This window comes from Ursus maritimus, unplaced genomic scaffold, assembly GCF_017311325.1.
Source record: "Ursus maritimus isolate PB19 unplaced genomic scaffold, ASM1731132v1 scaffold_3, whole genome shotgun sequence".
NCBI classification, from domain to species: Eukaryota; Metazoa; Chordata; class Mammalia; order Carnivora; family Ursidae; genus Ursus; species Ursus maritimus.
This window is the reverse complement of record NW_024425563.1, coordinates 57,155,015-57,172,271: the sequence shown is the minus strand read 5'-3', so window position 1 is coordinate 57,172,271 and position 17,257 is coordinate 57,155,015. Positions and strand designations below refer to the sequence as shown.

At 41.0% G+C, this 17,257-nt stretch overlaps 1 protein-coding gene across 1 annotated transcript in view; it reads right to left on the bottom strand.

The window, feature by feature from the left end:
* Positions 1-17,257, bottom strand: part of CRPPA (CDP-L-ribitol pyrophosphorylase A) — a 190,730-nt gene that overhangs the window by 58,061 nt on the left and 115,412 nt on the right. Inside the window, exon 5 of the mRNA XM_040644561.1 lies at positions 2,478-2,582. Within this exon, the coding sequence (XP_040500495.1) occupies positions 2,478-2,582 (105 nt within the window). The remainder of the gene's footprint in view (positions 1-2,477; positions 2,583-17,257) is intronic.

The following is a 17,257-nucleotide window of genomic DNA, read 5'->3' as shown; positions in this document are numbered from 1 at the left end:
AATAACTCTTATCCTTACAAAATGCCAAGACCACAAAATTAAATGAGAAGCGTACACTGAAGACAATTCATACAGTGTCCTGAAGAAGCTAAAGAGGACTACCCCAAAAGCTAGGAAAGTATGGGAGAGAAGGAAAAAGGGGGTGGGGGAAGATGCTGAGAGACAGGAGACAGAAAGAAGAAACAGGGACCCTACAACTGCAGTACTTGCACTCAAAATTATTTCACCTCAATTATCAGAAAAAAATATAGTACCTAAAAAAAAACCACCTAACTGCCATTCGAAAGACCTTTTTGCCCAATCCATTGCACTGTGTGCCCTTTTAGAATCCAAGATCCCATTATTCAAACATTGTAAAGGATGGGGCTTTTCCCACCCCATCCCTCCCAGTTTGGAAAGTGATACTAGAATGATGGTCCTTCGGGGGCCCAAGTGTGTGAAATGTTTATTAATTTCCTAGGGTTCCTGTAACAAAGTACCATAAATTGGGTGGCTACCAGTTTATTCTCTCACACTACTGGAGGCTAGAAGTCCCAAATCCAGGTGTCAGCAGGGCCATGCCCCCTCTGAAGGCTTTAATATATTAAAGAACCCTTCCTGGCCTCTTCCTACTTTACTGTGCTTGCCAGCCATCGTTGGCTTTCCTTTGCTTCTAGATGCAGCACCGTAGTCCCTACCTCCATCGTCACTGGCATTCTCCCTTTCTCTCTCCCCCTCCTTCTATTTGTAGAACTCAGGGCCTACTCTATGCCAGCATGACCTCAACTGAACTTTATCAGATCTATAAAGACACTCTTTAAATAAGGCCTCATTCCCAAGTGCCAATGTTAGAACTTGAATATCCCTTCATAGGGGACACAGTTCAACCCACAACAGCATGATGAAATGACTCACCATGATGAGAGGAGGAGAAGCCCTGGGAAAGCCAATCCCTGCCTTAGTGCAGACAGTCGGTGCCCATGAAAGGGAAGCAGAGCACCAAGACGTGAGAACTAATGCTGTGTCACACACACAAAAAAAATCTAAAACAAAATTGAAATAAATTTGTGAGGAACAAGTGGAAAATTTCAAGAGCGATGTGTTACTTTCCTCTCATCTGCACATCTCAGGGGGCTTGACAAATTTCAAAAAGGCTCTGTACACCCACAGAAACAGATCACCACACACCCTAAGACATCAAAACTGAGGCCAGAGAGTAGTAATTGAACATGTGAGTAGCAATAAAACTTGTCTACGAGTTTCCACTTCCCTTTGCCGTTGCCTACAAATTAAGTCCAGCCCACAGTCAAAGGGGTTGTACAGAGATGTGAGTCAGGATATGTAACAAAACATCTAATTGGTAAACAACGTAGTCCTCACAATATGTTTCCTACCATCAGAGCCATAGACAGAAAAGGATACAAAAAATAAATAAAATGTTTGTCTGCTGGGTTGAAGACATTTGGATACCCTTAACAATAATACTACACGAATTTTCTCCACCGGCAATAATCCAGACATACCAGTATTTTGTACTTTCAGAACATTTTAAGTATATTGAGACAATCTTAGCATACAGCAAGGCCCATCGCGATACTGTACAAAATACCTAATGAACTTACAGGGCTTTCTGTTTTGTTTTTAAGTCAATGAGAAAATATGCTTTTGGATTCATATCACCTTAGTTAGGATGAATCTTTCCTAATCAGATTTAGGTGGATGCTTTATAAAGATTTCATCCCATATTTCAAAAGCAGCAATACTTCAAAAAATAAAACTACCCTACCTTCTTTCAGGATATACTGTTCAATTCAACACATTTCTACCTTCAGAACAAAGGAAAGCCACACTGTAAAACACTCCAGCCTCCGCAGGAAGCTTTCACGTGTTAGTGCTACACTCACTTCATTCCCTCGAAAACAAAGAAGTCTGTACCTAGGAATCAAACCTTACCATATTCAAGAGTCTAACTCCTCACTGAGGCTGCCAAGTGGGTCCAGTCACTCATCCCACTAAGTCATAACTACAGCAGCTATTTCTTGAACCCCGTTAAGTTAGAGCTACCACCCCCCAGGGCCTGGAAGGAAACGTTGTTACTGTGGAAAGCTGAGTTGCAGCCTCAAACCAATGGAGTTCAAGGAAACGGAATATAAGAATATATACAGAGAGAGAAGAAAAAAAATTCAATAAAACCATCTTATTAGCTAAAATGGAATTTGTTTGAATAAATTATCTCAAAGTGAATTTTCTGCAAACAAAGAAATACAAATGATACACACTTTGATGCTCAGGAAACCCAGTGAAACTCTCAGTACTTTAATGTATACATACATGCATACCTTTATATCTCAAAATACTGTTTTAGTATGAAGCCAAGCATTTCTATACTACTTGTCCATTTTCTTAAGCACCTCTAAAGTGTTTATACTTGTAGAATGTGTCTTAGGAATGACATATAAACACAGTCAAGACCCAGAGCAAAATGGCAACTTCCTTACCTTCCAGAGGTCAGGAGATCCCTCCACAAGTTTGGCATTAATGTGACCATATTTTAGAGCCAACTGCAAACACTCAGTTCCAAATTCCAAGTCATAGTCACTACACTGGGTAGGAAAAAAAAAGTTTCAATATATTGTTATGTAAAACTTTATTTCATAATCAATATATAAAAGGAAGGGCCTAGAGAACTCACAAACTCTTCGATTAGCTACTTTTCCTATGGAACAGGAAGTTCATCAAGTTCCATAATAATTGTCCCTACTCCCTAAATGTCAAAAGATATACGAAGTAGGTAAGTTGCATCCTTAAGTTTTGAACTTCCTCAATAGTTTCAGGGGTCAAATAAATAGAATACTTTTTTTGATTATTACCTTTCCAAATATGTTTCTAAAATGCCTTAAAGTATGGCCGAAATTTCTTTATCAAGATTTTATCTAGGGGTCAGAAAAAGATGGCGGAGAGGTAGGGGACCTTTTTTCAGCTGGTCCCCTGAATCGAGCTGGGTATCTACCAGATCATCCTGAACATCCACGAAATCAGCGAGAGGTAGGAAGATACAACTGGATCTCTACAAACAAACATCTCCAGTGCTGAGTACGGAGGTAAGAAGCGGGGAGCTGAGAATCCGCACACAGATATCGGAAGATAAAAGGAAGGGGGAGGGAGCTGCCATGCTCCAGCGCCGGGAAGCAGTAGCCACCTGCACTGTGGAGCAGGCCGGACTCACGGACCAGCACCGCGAGAGCACACTGAGACCGTGAGCCTGGGAACGAGCACGTGACCAAACAGAAAACCGGAGCTGCAGAGCGCTCATTGGAACCGGACTGAAACCGGGAGCTTGGGAGCGCATGCGCGACCAGACTGAAAAACCGGAGCTCTGAAGTGCTCACTGGAACCGGACTGAAACCAGGAGCTCGGGAGCATGCGCGAGACCAGACTGAAAACCCAAGCTCTGGAGTGTACCCTCGAACTAGACTGAAACTGGGAGCGTGTGCTGGGAACTGGGGGCCACTGGCGGTGTTAGAAGCACAAAGGACAGAGACGTGCTGGCCCTGGGAGTGAGGACTGCAAGGGTGGCTGTGGGGCACACAACCCGGGATGCTGCAGGGTTTCTGGCAGCACCGACAGAAACAGAGTTAAAGTGGCCAGGAGAGCTCAGTGGAGTGCGGTCTGCGATCTCTCTGTTCTGAGACAGAGGCTAGGATACGGCCACTGTTACTCTGACTCTCAGAAGAATCACAAAAAACCAGGGAAAGCCGCCATAGAACAAAAGCCTGGAAATACCAGTTCACATTGTGCCCATCCCCACCCCCCTTCACAGGGGACAGGGCAACTAAACCCAAACAGGGTTGCCTGAGTATCAGCATGGCAGGCCCCTCCCCCCAGAAGGCAGGCTGAAAAATCAAGAAGCCCACATCCCTAAGGTCCCTATAAAACAAGTGCACATTGCTTGGGTCCCGGTCAATAATCTGAGCTCTGTACATCCCAGCAACCTCTCCTCATCAGAATGACAAGGAGGAGAAATCCACCCCTCCACAAAGAAAAGATAGAGTCTGTGGCCTCTGCCACAGAACTGATGGATATGGATATAACCAAATTGTCAGAAATGGAGTTCAGAGTAACAATGGTCAAGATGATGTGTAGGCTTGAAAAAAAAATATGAACGAAAATATTAACGAGAATATAGAATCTCTAAGAGCAGAAATGAGAGCGAATCTGGCAGAAATTTAAAATGCTATGAATCAAGTGAAGTCTAATTTAGATGCTCTGATGGCCACGGTAAATGGGGCAGAAGAACGAATTAGTGAATTGGAAGATGGGATGGTAGAAGAGAAGGAAAAAACGGAAACATGGCTCAAAAAAATCCAATCTCAATAAAGTAGATTATGGGAAATTACTGACTCAATGAAACGTTCCAATGTCATAATCATTGGCATCCCTGAGGCAGTGGAGAAAGAGAGGTCTAGAAGAGATATTTGAACAAATTGTAGCTGAGAACTTCCCTAATCTGGCAAAGGAAACAAGCATTCATGTCCAAGAGGCAGAAAGGACCCCTCCTAAGGTCAATGAGAACAGATCTACACCACATTAAATCATAGCTCAATTCGCAAACATTAGATCCAAGGACACAATCTTGAAAGTGGCCAGGGGGAAGAGAATCTTCACGTACAGAGGGAGCAACATCAGAATGACGTCAGACTTATCTACAGAAACCTGGCAAACCAGGAAAGGTTGGCAAGACTAACTGAGAAGAACATGCAGCCAAGGATCCTTTATCCAGCAAGGCTGTCATTCAGAATTGATGGAGAGACAAGCACCTTCCAAGACTGGCAGAAACTGAAAGAATATGTGCCCAACAAGCCAGCCCTACAAGAAATATTAAGGGAGGGGGTGCCTGGGTGGCACAGCGGTTAAGCATCTGCCTTCAGCTCAGGACGTGATCCCGGCATTATGGGATCGAGCCCCACATCAGGCTCTTCCGCTATGACACTCCTTCTTCCTCTCCCACTCCCCCTGCTTGTGTTCCCTCTCTTGCTGGCTGTCTCTATCTCTGTCGAATAAATAAAATCTTTAAAAAAAAAAAAAGAAATATTAAGGGAGGGTTCTAGAAAAGTAAAAAGACCCCAAGAGTGATACAGAATTTTACAGTCAATAGAAACAAAGACTTCACAGGAAACGCGACATCAGTAAAATCATATCTCTCAATAATCACTCTCAATGTGAATGGCCTAAATGCTCCCATAATGCCACAGGGTTGCAGACTGGATAAAAAGACATGACCCATCCATTTGCTGTCTACAAGAGACTCATTTTGAACCTAAAAATACATCCAGACTGAAAATGAAGGGATGGAAAACCATCTTTCATGCCAATGGACCTCAAAAGAAAGCTTGGGTAGCAATTCTCATATCAGACAGATTAGATTTTAAACTAAAGACTGTAGTTAGAGATACAGAAGGACACTATATTATTCTTAAAGGATGTATCCAACAAGTGGATATGACAATTATAAATATCTATGCCCCCAACAGGGGAGCAGCTAGATACACAAGCCAACTCTTAACCAGAATAAAGAGACATATAGATAATAATACATTAATAGTAGGGGACCTCAACACTCCAGTCGAAGCAATAGACAGACCACCTAAGCAGAAAATCAACAAAAAAACAAGAGCTTTGAATGACATACTGGACCTCATAGATATATACAGAACACTACACCCCAGAACAACAGAATACTCATTCTTTTCGAATGCACATGGAACTTTCTCCAGAATAGACCATATACTGGGTCACAAAACAGGTCTCAACCAATACCAAAAGACTGAGATTGTTCCCTGCATATTCTCAGACCACAATGCTTTGAAACTGGAACTCAATCATAAGCAAAAATTTGGAAGAAACTCAAACACTTGGAAACTAAGAACAATCCTGCTCAAGAATGATTGGGTAAACCAGGAAATTAAAAATCTGTTTAAACAATTTTTAGAGACCAATGAGAATGAAAACACATTGGACCAAAAACCTCACGGAGGACACTGCAAAGGCAGTCCTAAGGGAAAAACATAGCCATCAAGCCTCACTCAAAAGAATAGAAAAATCTAAAATGCAGTTTTTATATTCTCACCTCAGAAGCTGAAGCTTAGAACAGAAACGGAGGCCTAACCGCAGCGTGAGAACGCAGTTGATCAAGATTAGAGCAGAGATCAATGAGTTAGAAACCAGGAGCACAGTAGAGCAGATCAATAGAACTAGAAGCTGGTTCTTTGAAAGAATAAATAAGATCGAAAAGCCACTGGCCAGACTTATTCAAAAAGAATAGAGAAAGGACCCAAATTAATAAAATTATGAGTGAAGGGAGAGATCACAACCAACACCAATGAAATTGGAAGGATCATTATGAAACTTTTATCAACAGCTTTATCACAAAATTAAAGCAACCTGGAAGAAATGGACGCCGTCCTGTAAACCTATAAACTACCAAGACTGAAACAGGAAGAAATTGATTATTTAAACAGACTGATTAATTATGAAGAAATTGAAGCAGTGATCAAAACTCTAAAAACAAGAGTCCAGGCCTGACAGATCTACAGGGAGAATTCTACCAAACATTCAAAGAAGAAATAATACCTATTCTCCTAAAGCTATTTCCAAAAAATAGAAACAGAAGGAAAACTACCAAACTCATTCTATGAGGCCAGTATTACCCTGATCCCCAAACCAGGCAAAGACCCCATCAAAAAGGAGAATTACAGACCGATTTCCCTGATGAATATGGATGCCATAATTCTCAATAAGATCCTAGCTAATAGGATCCAACAGTACATTAAAAGGATTATCCATCAAGACCAAGTGGGATTCATACCTGGGTTGCAATCGTGGTTCAACATTCACAAAACGATCAGTGTGATAGATCATATCAACAAGAAGAAACAGAAGAAAAATTCCCAAACTCATTCTATGAGGCCAGTATTACCCTGATCCCCAAACCAGGCAAAGACCCCATCAAAAAGGAGAATTACAGACCGATTTCCCTGATGAATATGGATGCCATAATTCTCAATAAGATCCTAGCTAATAGGATCCAACAGTACATTAAAAGGATTATCCATCAAGACCAAGTGGGATTCATACCTGGGTTGCAATCGTGGTTCAACATTCACAAAACGATCAGTGTGATAGATCATATCAACAAGAAAAGAGTCAAGAACCATATGATCCTCTCAATTGATGCAGAGAAAGCATTTGAGTTTTCCAGAGTGCCTGCACCAACTTGGCTGGTTCATAGGGTAGCTCTATTTTTAACTTTTTGTGGAACCTCCATACTATTTTCCAGAGTGCCTGCACCAACTTGCATTCCCACCAGCAGTGTAAGAGGGATCCCCTTTCTCCACATCCTCTCCAACATCTGTTGTTTCTCATCAATTTTTGCTATTTTAATTGGTGTAAGGTGGTATCTCAGTGTGGTTTTGATTTGAATTTCCCTGATGGCTAATGATCTTGAACATTTTTTCATGTGTCTGTTAGCCATTTGTATGTCTTCATTGGAAAAGTGTCTGTTCAACTTCTGCCACATTTTTTTTGATTTATTTTTTGTGTATTGAGTTTGAGAAGTTCTTTGTAGATCTTGGATACCGTCTTTATCTGTAGTGTCATTTTCAAAATCTTCTCCCATTCTGTGGAGCTGCCTCTTAGTTTTTAGACTGTTCCTTGGCTGTAGAAGCTTTTTATCTTGATGAAGTCCCACAAGTTCATTTTTTCTTTTGTTTCTCTTGCCTTTGGAGATGTGTCATGAAAAAAGTTGCTGTGGCCGATGTCAAAGAGGTTACTGTTCTCCTCTATGATTTTGATGGATTCCTGTCTCACATCAGTGGTTCTTCATCCATTTGAGTTTATCTTTGTGTATGATGTGAGAGAGTGGTCAAGTTTCATTCTTTTGCATGTAGCTGTCCAATTTTCCCAGCACCATTTATTGAAGAGATTGTCTTTTTTTCCACTGGATGTTTTTTCCTGCTTTGTCAAAGATTAGTTGCCCAAAGAGCCGAGGGTCCATTTCTGGGTTCTCTATTCTGTTCCATTGGTCTATGTGTCTGTTCTTATGCCAGTACCATGCTGTCTTTGTGATCACAGCTTTGTAGTGTAGCTTGAAATCTGGCAATGTGATGCCCCCAGCTTTGTTTTTCCTTTTCAACAATTCCTTGGCGATTCGGGCCCTTTCTGGTTCCACACAAATTTAAGGGCTGTTTGTTCCAGTTCTTTGAAAAATGTCATTGGTATTTTGATTGGGATGGCATTGAAAGTGTAGATTGCTCTGGGTAGCATAGACATTTTAACTATGTTAATTCTTCCGATCCATGAGCATGGAATATTTTTCCAACTTCTTGTGTCTTCTTCAATGTCTTTCAAGAGTGATTTGTAGTTTCTGGAATATAGATCCTTTACGTCTCTGGTTAAGTTAATTCTGAGATAACATATGATTTATGGTGCTATTGTAAATGGAATGGATTCCCTAATTTCTCTTTCTTCAGTCTCATTGTTCGTGTATAGAAATGCAACTGATTTCTGAGCATTGATTTTGTATCCCGCCACATTACTGAATTTGCTCTATAAGTTCTAGTAGTTTAGGGGTGGAGTCTTTTGGGTTTTCTAAAGTGATCATGTCATCTGCGAAGAGAGTTTGACTTTTCTTGCCAATTTGGATACACTTTTTATCCCTTTTTGTTGTCTGATTGCTGTTGCAAGAACTTCTAGTACTATGTTGAATAATAATGGCTAGATAGGCATTCTGTCGTGTTCCTGATCTTAAGGAAAGGCTTCCAGCTTTTCCCCATTGAGAATGATATTTGCTGTAGGCTTTTCATAGATGGTTTTTATGAAATTGAGGAATGTACTCTATCCCTACACTCTGGAAGTGTTGATCAGGAAAGGATGCTGTATTTTGTCAAATGCTTTCTGCATCAATTGAGAGGATCATATGGTTCTTGACTCTTTCTTGTTGATATGATCTATCACACGTTGCATCGCTTTTGTGAATGTAACCACGCATTAACCCAGGTATAATCCCACTGGTCTTGATGGATAATCCTTTTAATGTACTGTTGGATCCTATTAGCTAGGATCTTATTGAGAATTATGGCATCCATATTCATCAGGGAAATCGGTCTGTAATTCTCCTTTTTGATGGGGTCTTTGCCTGGTTTGGGGATCAGGGTAATACTGGCCTCATAGAATGAGTTTGGGAATTTTTCTTCTGTTTCTTTTTTTTGGAAACAGCTTCAGGAGAATAGGTATTATTTCTTCTTTGAATGTTTGGTAGAATTCTCCTGGGAATCCGTCAGGCCCTGGACTCTTGTTTTTGGGGAGGTTTTTGATCACTGCTTCAATTTCTTCATAATTAATCAGTCTGTTTAAATAATCAATTTCTTCCTGTTTCAGTCTTGGTAGTTTATAGGTTTACAGGAAGGCGTCCATTTCTTCCAGGTTGTTTAATTTATTGACATAAAGCTGTTGATAAAAGTTTCTAATGATCCTTCCAATTTCATTGGTGTTGGTTGTGATCTCTCCCCTTTCACTCATAATTTTATTAATTTGGGTCCTTTCTCTATTCTTTTGAATAAGTCTGGCCAGTGGCTTTTCGATCTTATTTATTCTTTCAAAGAACCAGCTTCTAGTTCTATTGATCTGCTCTACTGTGCTCCTGGTTTCTAACTCATTGATCTCTGCTCTAATCTTGATCAACTGCGTTCTCACGCGTGGGTTAGGCCTGTTCTTCTGTTCTAGCTTCAGCTTCTTGAGGTGAGAATATAAAAACTGCATTTTAGATTTTTCTATTCTTTTGAGTGAGGCTTGGATGGCTATGTATTTTCCCCTTAGGACTGCCTTTGCAGTGTCCCGTAGGTTTTGGTCCAATGTGTTTTCATTCTCATTGGTCTCTAAAAATTGTTTAAACAGATTTTTAATTTCCTGGTTTACCCAATCATTCTTGAGCAGGATTGTTCTTAGTTTCCAAGTGTTTGAGTTTCTTCCAAATTTTTGCTTATGATTGTGCCAGTTTCAAAGCATTGTGGTCTGAGAATATGCAGGAACAATCTCAGTCTTTTGGTATTGGTGAGACCTGTTTTGTGACCCAGTATATGGTCTATTCTGGAGAAAGTTCCATGTGCATTCGAAAAGAATGAGTATTCTGTGTTCTGGGTGTAGTGTTCTGTATATATCTATAGAGGTCCAGTATGTCATTCAAAGCTCTTGTTTTTTTGTTGATTTTCTGCTTAGGTGGTCTGTCTATTGCTTCGACTGGAGTGTTGAGGTCCCCTACTATTAATGTATTATTATCTATATGTCTCTTTATTCTGGTCAAGAGTTGGCTTGTGTATCTAGCTGCTCCCCTGTTGGGGGCATAGATATTTATAATTGTCATATCCACTTGTTGGATACATCCTTTAAGAATAATATAGTGTCCTTCTGTATCTTAATCTACAGTCTTTAGTTTAAAATCTAATCTGTCTGATATGAGAATTGCTTACCCAAGCTTTTTGAGGTCCATTGGCATGAAAGATGGTTTTCCATCCCTTCATTTTCAGTCTGGATGTATTTTTAGGTTCAAAATGAGTCTCTTGTAGACAGCAAAATGGATGGGTCATGTCTTTTTATCCAGTCTGCAACCCTGTGGCATTATGGGAGCATTTAGGCTCATTCACATTGGAGAGTGATTATTGAGAGATATGATTTTACTGATGTACGCATTTCCTGTGAAGTCTTTGTTTCTATTGACTGTAAAATTCTGTATCACTCTTGGGGTCTTTTTACTTTTCTAGAACCCTCCCTTAATATTTCTTTTTTTTTTTTTAAAGATTTTATTTATTCGACAGAGATAGAGACACCAAACAAGAGAGGGAAACAAGCAGGGGGGGAGAGGAAGAAGGAGTGTCATAGCGGAAGAGCCTGATGTGGGGCTCGATCCCATAATGCCGGGATCACCCTGAGCTGAAGGCAGATGCTTAACCGCTGTGCCACCCAGGCACCCTCCAATATTTCTTGTAGGGCTGGCTTGTTGGGCACATATTCTTTCAGTTTCTGCCAGTCTTGGAAGGTGCTTGTCTCTCCATCAATTCCTGAATGACAGCCTTGCTGGATAAAGGATCCTTGGCTGCATGTTCTTCAGTTAGTCTTGCCAACCTTTCCTGGTTTGCCAGGTTTCTGTAGATAAGTCTGACGTCATTCTGATGTTGCTCCCTCTGTACGTGAAGATTCTCTTCCCCTGGCCACTTTCAAGATTGTGTCCTTGGATCTAATGCTTTGCAATTGAGCTGCTAGATTTAATGTGGTGTAGATCTGTTCTCATTGACTCAGGAGGGGTCCTTGGCCTCTTGGACATGAATGCTTGTTTCCTTTGCCAGATTAGGAAGTTCTCAGCTACAATTTGTTCAAATATCTCTTCTAGACCCTCTTTCACTGCCTCAGGGATGCCAATGATTATGACATTGGAACGTTTCATTGAGTCAGTAATTTCCCATAATCTACTTTATTGAGATTGGATTTTTTTGAGCCATAAGTCGTTTTTCCTTCTCTTCTACCATCCCATCTTCCAATTCACTAATTCGCTCTTCTGCCCCATTTACCGCGGGCCATCAGAGCATCTAAATAGACTTCACTTGATTCATAGCATTTTAAATTTCTGCCAGATTCGCCTCATTTCTGCTCTTAGAGATTCTATATTCTCGTTAATATTTTCGCTCATATTTTTTTCAAGCCTACACATCATCTTGACCATTGTTACTCTGAACTCCATTTCTGACAATTTGGTTATATCCATATCCATTCAGTTCTGTGGCAGAGGCCACAGACCTTATTTTCTTTGTGGAGGGTGGATTTCTCCTCCTTGTCATTCTGGATGAGGAGAGGTGCTGGGATGTACAGAGCCGTAGATTATTGACCGGGACCCAAGCAATGTGCACTTGTTTTTAGGGACCTTAGGGATGTGGGCTTGATTTTTCAGCCTGCCTTCTGGGGAGGGGGCCTGCCATGCTGATACTCAGGCAACCCTGTTTGGGTTTAGTTGCCCTGTCCCCTGTGAAGGGGGTGGGATGGGCACAATGTGAACTGGTATTTCCAGGCTTTTGTTCTATGGCGTTTCCCTGGTTTTTGTGATTCTTCTGAGAGTCAGAGTAACAGTGGCCGTATCCTAGCCTCTGTCTCAGAACAGAGAGACGCAGACCGCACTCCACTGAGCTCTCCTGGCCACTCTTTAATCTGCCCAGTGCCCCAATCCGGCAGAATGCACCCGCGCATCTCAGTTTAAGCCACTTGACCACCAGGCAGATTCTCGTCCTTTTGCATTTACACTTCAGGTGCGCCCCAGTTCCCAGCACACGCTCCCAGTTTCAGTCTAGTTCGAGGACACTCCAGAGCTTGGGTTTTCAGCTCTGGTTCGCGCATGCTCCCGAGCTCCTGGTTTCAGTCCGGTTCCAGTGAGCACTTCAGAGCTCCGGTTTTCAGTCTGGTCGCGCATGCGCTCCCAAGCTCCCGGTTTCAGTCCTGTTCCAATGAGCGCTTGCAGCTCCGGGTTTTCTGTTTGGTCACGGCTCGCTCCCAGGCTCACGGTCTCATGTGTGCTCTCGCGGTGCTGGTCCGTAGAGTCCGGCCTGCTCCACAGTGCAGGTGGTGGCTGCTTCCCGGGCGCTGGAGCATGGCAGCTCCCTCCCCTTCCCTTTTATCTTCCTTCCGAATCTGTGTGCGGATTCTCAGCTCCCTCGCTCTTACCTCCGTATTCTCAGCACTGGAGATGTTTGTTTGTAGAGATCCAGTTGTATCTTCCTACCTCTCGCTGATTTCGGTGGATGTTCAGGATGTGATCTGTAGATCCTAGGCCTCGATTCAGGGGACCAGCTGAAAAGGTCCCCTACCTCTCCGCCATCTTTTTCTGACCCCTAGATAAAATCTTGATAAAGAAATTTCGGCCATACTTTAAAGGCATTTTAGAAACATATTTGGAAAGGTAATAATCAAAAAGTATTCTATTTACTTTGACCCTGAAACTATTGAGAGTTCAAAACTTAAGGATGCAACTTAGCCACTCGTAGATATCTTTGACATTTAGGAGTAGGGACAATTATTATGGAACTTGATGAACTTCCTGTTCCATAGGAAAAGTAGCTAATCGAAGAGTTTGTGAGTTCTCTAGGCCCTTCCTTTTATATATTGATTATGAAATAAAGTTTTACATAACAATATATTGAAACTTTTTTTCCTATGTAGTGACTATGACTTGGAATTTGAACTGAGTGTTGCAGTTGGCTCTAAAATATGGTCACATTAATGCCAAACTTGTGGAGGGATCTCCTGACCTCTGGAAGGTAAGGAAGTTGCCATTTTGCTCTGGGTCTTGACTGTGTTTATATGTCATTCTCAAGACACATTCTACAAGTATAAACACTTTAGAGGTGCTTAAGAAAATGGACAAGTAGTATAGAAATGCTTGGCTTCATACTAAAACAGTATTTTGAGATATAAAGGTATGCATGTATGTATACATTAAAGTACTGAGAGTTTCACTGGGTTTCCTGAGCATCAAAGTGTGTATCATTTGTATTTCTTTTGTTTGCAGAAAATTCACTTTTGAGATAATTTATTCAAACAAATTCCATTTAGCTAATAAGATGGTTTTATTGAATTTTTTTCTTCTCTCTGTATATATTCTTATATTCCGTTTCTGAACTCCATTGGTTTGAGGCTGCAACTCAGCTTTCCACAGTAACAACGTTTCCCTCCAGGCCCTGGGGGTGGTAGCTCTAACTTAACGGGGTTCAAGAAATAGCTGCTGTAGTTATGACTTAGTGGGATGAGTGACTGGACCCACTTGGCAGCCTCAGTGAGGAGTTAGACTCTTGAATATGGTAAGGTTTGATTCCTAGGTACAGACTTCTTTTTTTTCGAGGAATGAAGTGAGTGTAGCACTAACACGTGAAAGTTTTGAGGCTGGAGTGTTTTACAGTGTGGCTTTCTCTTGTTCTGAAGGTAGAAATGTGTTGAATTGAACAGTATATCCTGAAAAAGAAGGTAGGGTGTTTATTTTTTGAAGTATTGCTGTTTTTGAAATATGGGATGAAATCTTTATAAAGCATCCACCTAAATCTGATTAGGAAAAGATTCATCCTAATCCAAGGTGATATGAATCAAAGCATATTTTCTCATTGACTTAAAAACAAAACAGAAAGCCCTGTAAGTTCATTAGGTATTTTGTACAGTATCCGATGGGCCTTGCTGTATGCTAAGATTGTCTCAATATACTTAAAATGTTCTGAAAGTACAAAATACTGGTATGTCTGGATTATTGCCGGTGGAGAAAATTCGGTAGTATTATTGTTAAGTGGTATCCAAATGTCTTCAACCCAGCAGACAAACATTTTATTTATTTTTTGTATCCTTTTCTGTCTATGGCTCTGATGGTAGGAAACATATTGTGAGGACTACGTTGTTTACCAATTAGATGTTTTGTTACATATCCTGACTCACATCTCTGTACAACCCCTACTGTGGGCTGGACTTAATTTGTAGGCACCGGAAATGGAAGTGGAAATCAGACAAGTTTTATTGCTACCACATGTTCAATTACTACTCTCTGGCCTCAGTTTTGATGTCTTAGGTGTGTGGTGATCTGTTTCTGTGGGTGTACAGAGCCTTTTGAAATTTGCGCTCCCTGAGATGTGCAGATGAGAGGAAAGTAACACATCGCTCTTGAAATTTTCCACTTGTTCCTCACAAATTTATTTCAATTTTGTTTTAGATTTTTTTGTGTGTGTGACACAGCATTAGTTCTCACGTCCTTGGTGCTCTGCTTCCCTTTCATGGGCACCGACTGTCTGCACTAAGGCAGGGATTGGCTTTCCAGGGGCTTCTCCTCCCTCTCATCGGTGAGTCATTTCATCATGCTGTTGTGGGTTGAACTGTGTCCCCTATGAAGGGATATTCAAGTTCTAACATTGGCACTTGGGAATGAGGCCTTATTTAAAGAGTGCTCTTTTATAGATCTGATAAAGTTCAGTTGAGGTCATGCTGGCATAGAGTAGGCCCCTGAGTTCTACAAATAGAAGGAGGGGGAGAGAGAAAGGGAGAATGCCAGTGACGATGGAGGTAGGGACTACGGTGCTGCATCTAGAAGCAAAGGAAAGCCAACGATGGCTGGCAAGCACTTAAAGTAGGAAGAGGCCAGGAAGGGTTCTTAAATATTAAAGCTTCAGAGGGGGCATGGCCCCTGCTGACACCTGGATTTGGGACTCTAGCCTCCAGTAGTGTGAGAATAAACTGTAGCCACCCATTAGTGGTACTTTGTTACAGAACCCTAGGAGGCCCATTATAAACATTTCACACACTTGGGCCCCAAGGACCATCATTCTAGTATCACTTTCCAAACTGGGAGGATGGGTGGAAAAAGCCCCATCCTTTTTACAATGTTTGAATAATGGGATCTTGGATTCTAAAAGGGCACTGCAGTGAAATGGATTTCTGGGCAAAAAGGTCTTCTCGAATGGCAGTTAGGGTGGTTTTTTTTTAGGTACTATATTTTTTTCTGATAATTGAGGTGAAATAATTTTGAGTGCAAGTACTGCAGGTTGTAGGGTCCCTGTTTCTCTTTCTGTCTCCTGTCTCTCAGCATCTTCCCCCACCCCTTTTTCCTTCTCTCCCATACTTTCCTAGCTTTTGGGGTAGTCCTCTTTTAGCTTCTTCAGGACACTGCATGAATTGTCTTCAGTGTGTACGCTTCTCATTTAATTTTGTGGTCTTGGCATTTTGTAAGGATAAGAGTTATTCAATTTCTGTTAAAACCAAAGCAATGGAGTCTACACTTAGAGATTAGTGTTCCTAAGTCTATACTAACATTCAAAAGTGCTACCATTTTAAAAATTGGAATTGAAAAAATTTAGTATAATGAGGCTAAAACCAGTACTGAATCTTCAGGTGGCTGAGCCACACGTGGCTCATGATTCATAAATCTTGAAACGGGCGTGAAAGCATTCCAGAAAGAGCATTTTAGTTCTACCATAAAAAGTAAGGCAAGGGTAGGATTCTGGAAACACGGATCCAGGATACCTTCCTTAGCCCCTCAGAAGTCAGGAAAGCTTTATCCCCACAGTGGGTGTGAGGAATGACTAGAAATGTCTCATGCCTACGGTGGGACTACTTGAATTGCTACCAGAAATCCCGGAGGTTATTTTGTGTTTACATAACTTTGTAGAAGTAAATGCAAAATTAAATGTTCAGAGTTATGTCACACCTCTTGCAGTGGCTCTTTGGGGCCTGAGGAAGCATTAATTGTTTTAAATCACCATGCAGGGTAGAGGACATCCCCACTCTCCATGACAAAGACTAGCCAATCACAGAAGAGAACAGGACTGGATTTCTGGGACTTCAGCTTCCCTGAGGGTGGTGCCTTGCCAACTTAGTGAACACACTTGTTTGACAAAATTTCATCCACTGGACATAAAACTTCTATTCCTTTAATTTATAATTGTACCATATTTTTGTCCCAATATACTTAAATACTTGCTCACTTTCCACAGTATACAGAACTAATTGAACAGACTTTTGGTTTCTAAATGTTACAACTATCCTTGGGGCATAAAGATTTATAACCAGGTATTGAAGAAATTAAACTGTGTTTATTGTCTGAAAATACTTGTTTAGGAGGAGTTTCTGAAGTATTTGAGTCATCACATATTATTGAAATAACTGACTCAGGAATCCTTTCGATGGGGACCTTTCTTTTTCTTTTTCTTTTTTTTTTTTTTAAGATCCAAGTATTATGGCATCTTTGTTTAAAAATGAAAACGCCTGGGTGGCTCATAGTCAGTTAAGTGTCTGCCTTGGCTCAGGTCATGATCCCAGGGTCCTGGGAAAGAGTCCCACATTGGACTCCCTTGCTCAGCAGGGAGCCTAGCCTCTGCCTGCTGCTCCCCTGCTTGTGCATGCTCATGCTCTCTCTCTCTCTGACACCCGCCAAGCAATAAATAAGATCTTAAAAAAATAGTCTCACTTCTTTTAAATCTCAAAATACAATGTGGTAACATTTTTTTCTTTTAAGAGATTATCATCTAGTCATCCAGTCTAGAGGAAAGAAATATTTTCTAGACAGACCTAATTTATGAAATGGAAATAAATAAACAGATACTTCCCCAAATCTAAATCTGTATCTAATAAACATACTATATTTTTTAAAATTTAGGATTTTCTGACTTATAATTATTGAGCTACATACTCATTTTCTTACAGGTTAAAAGATAGG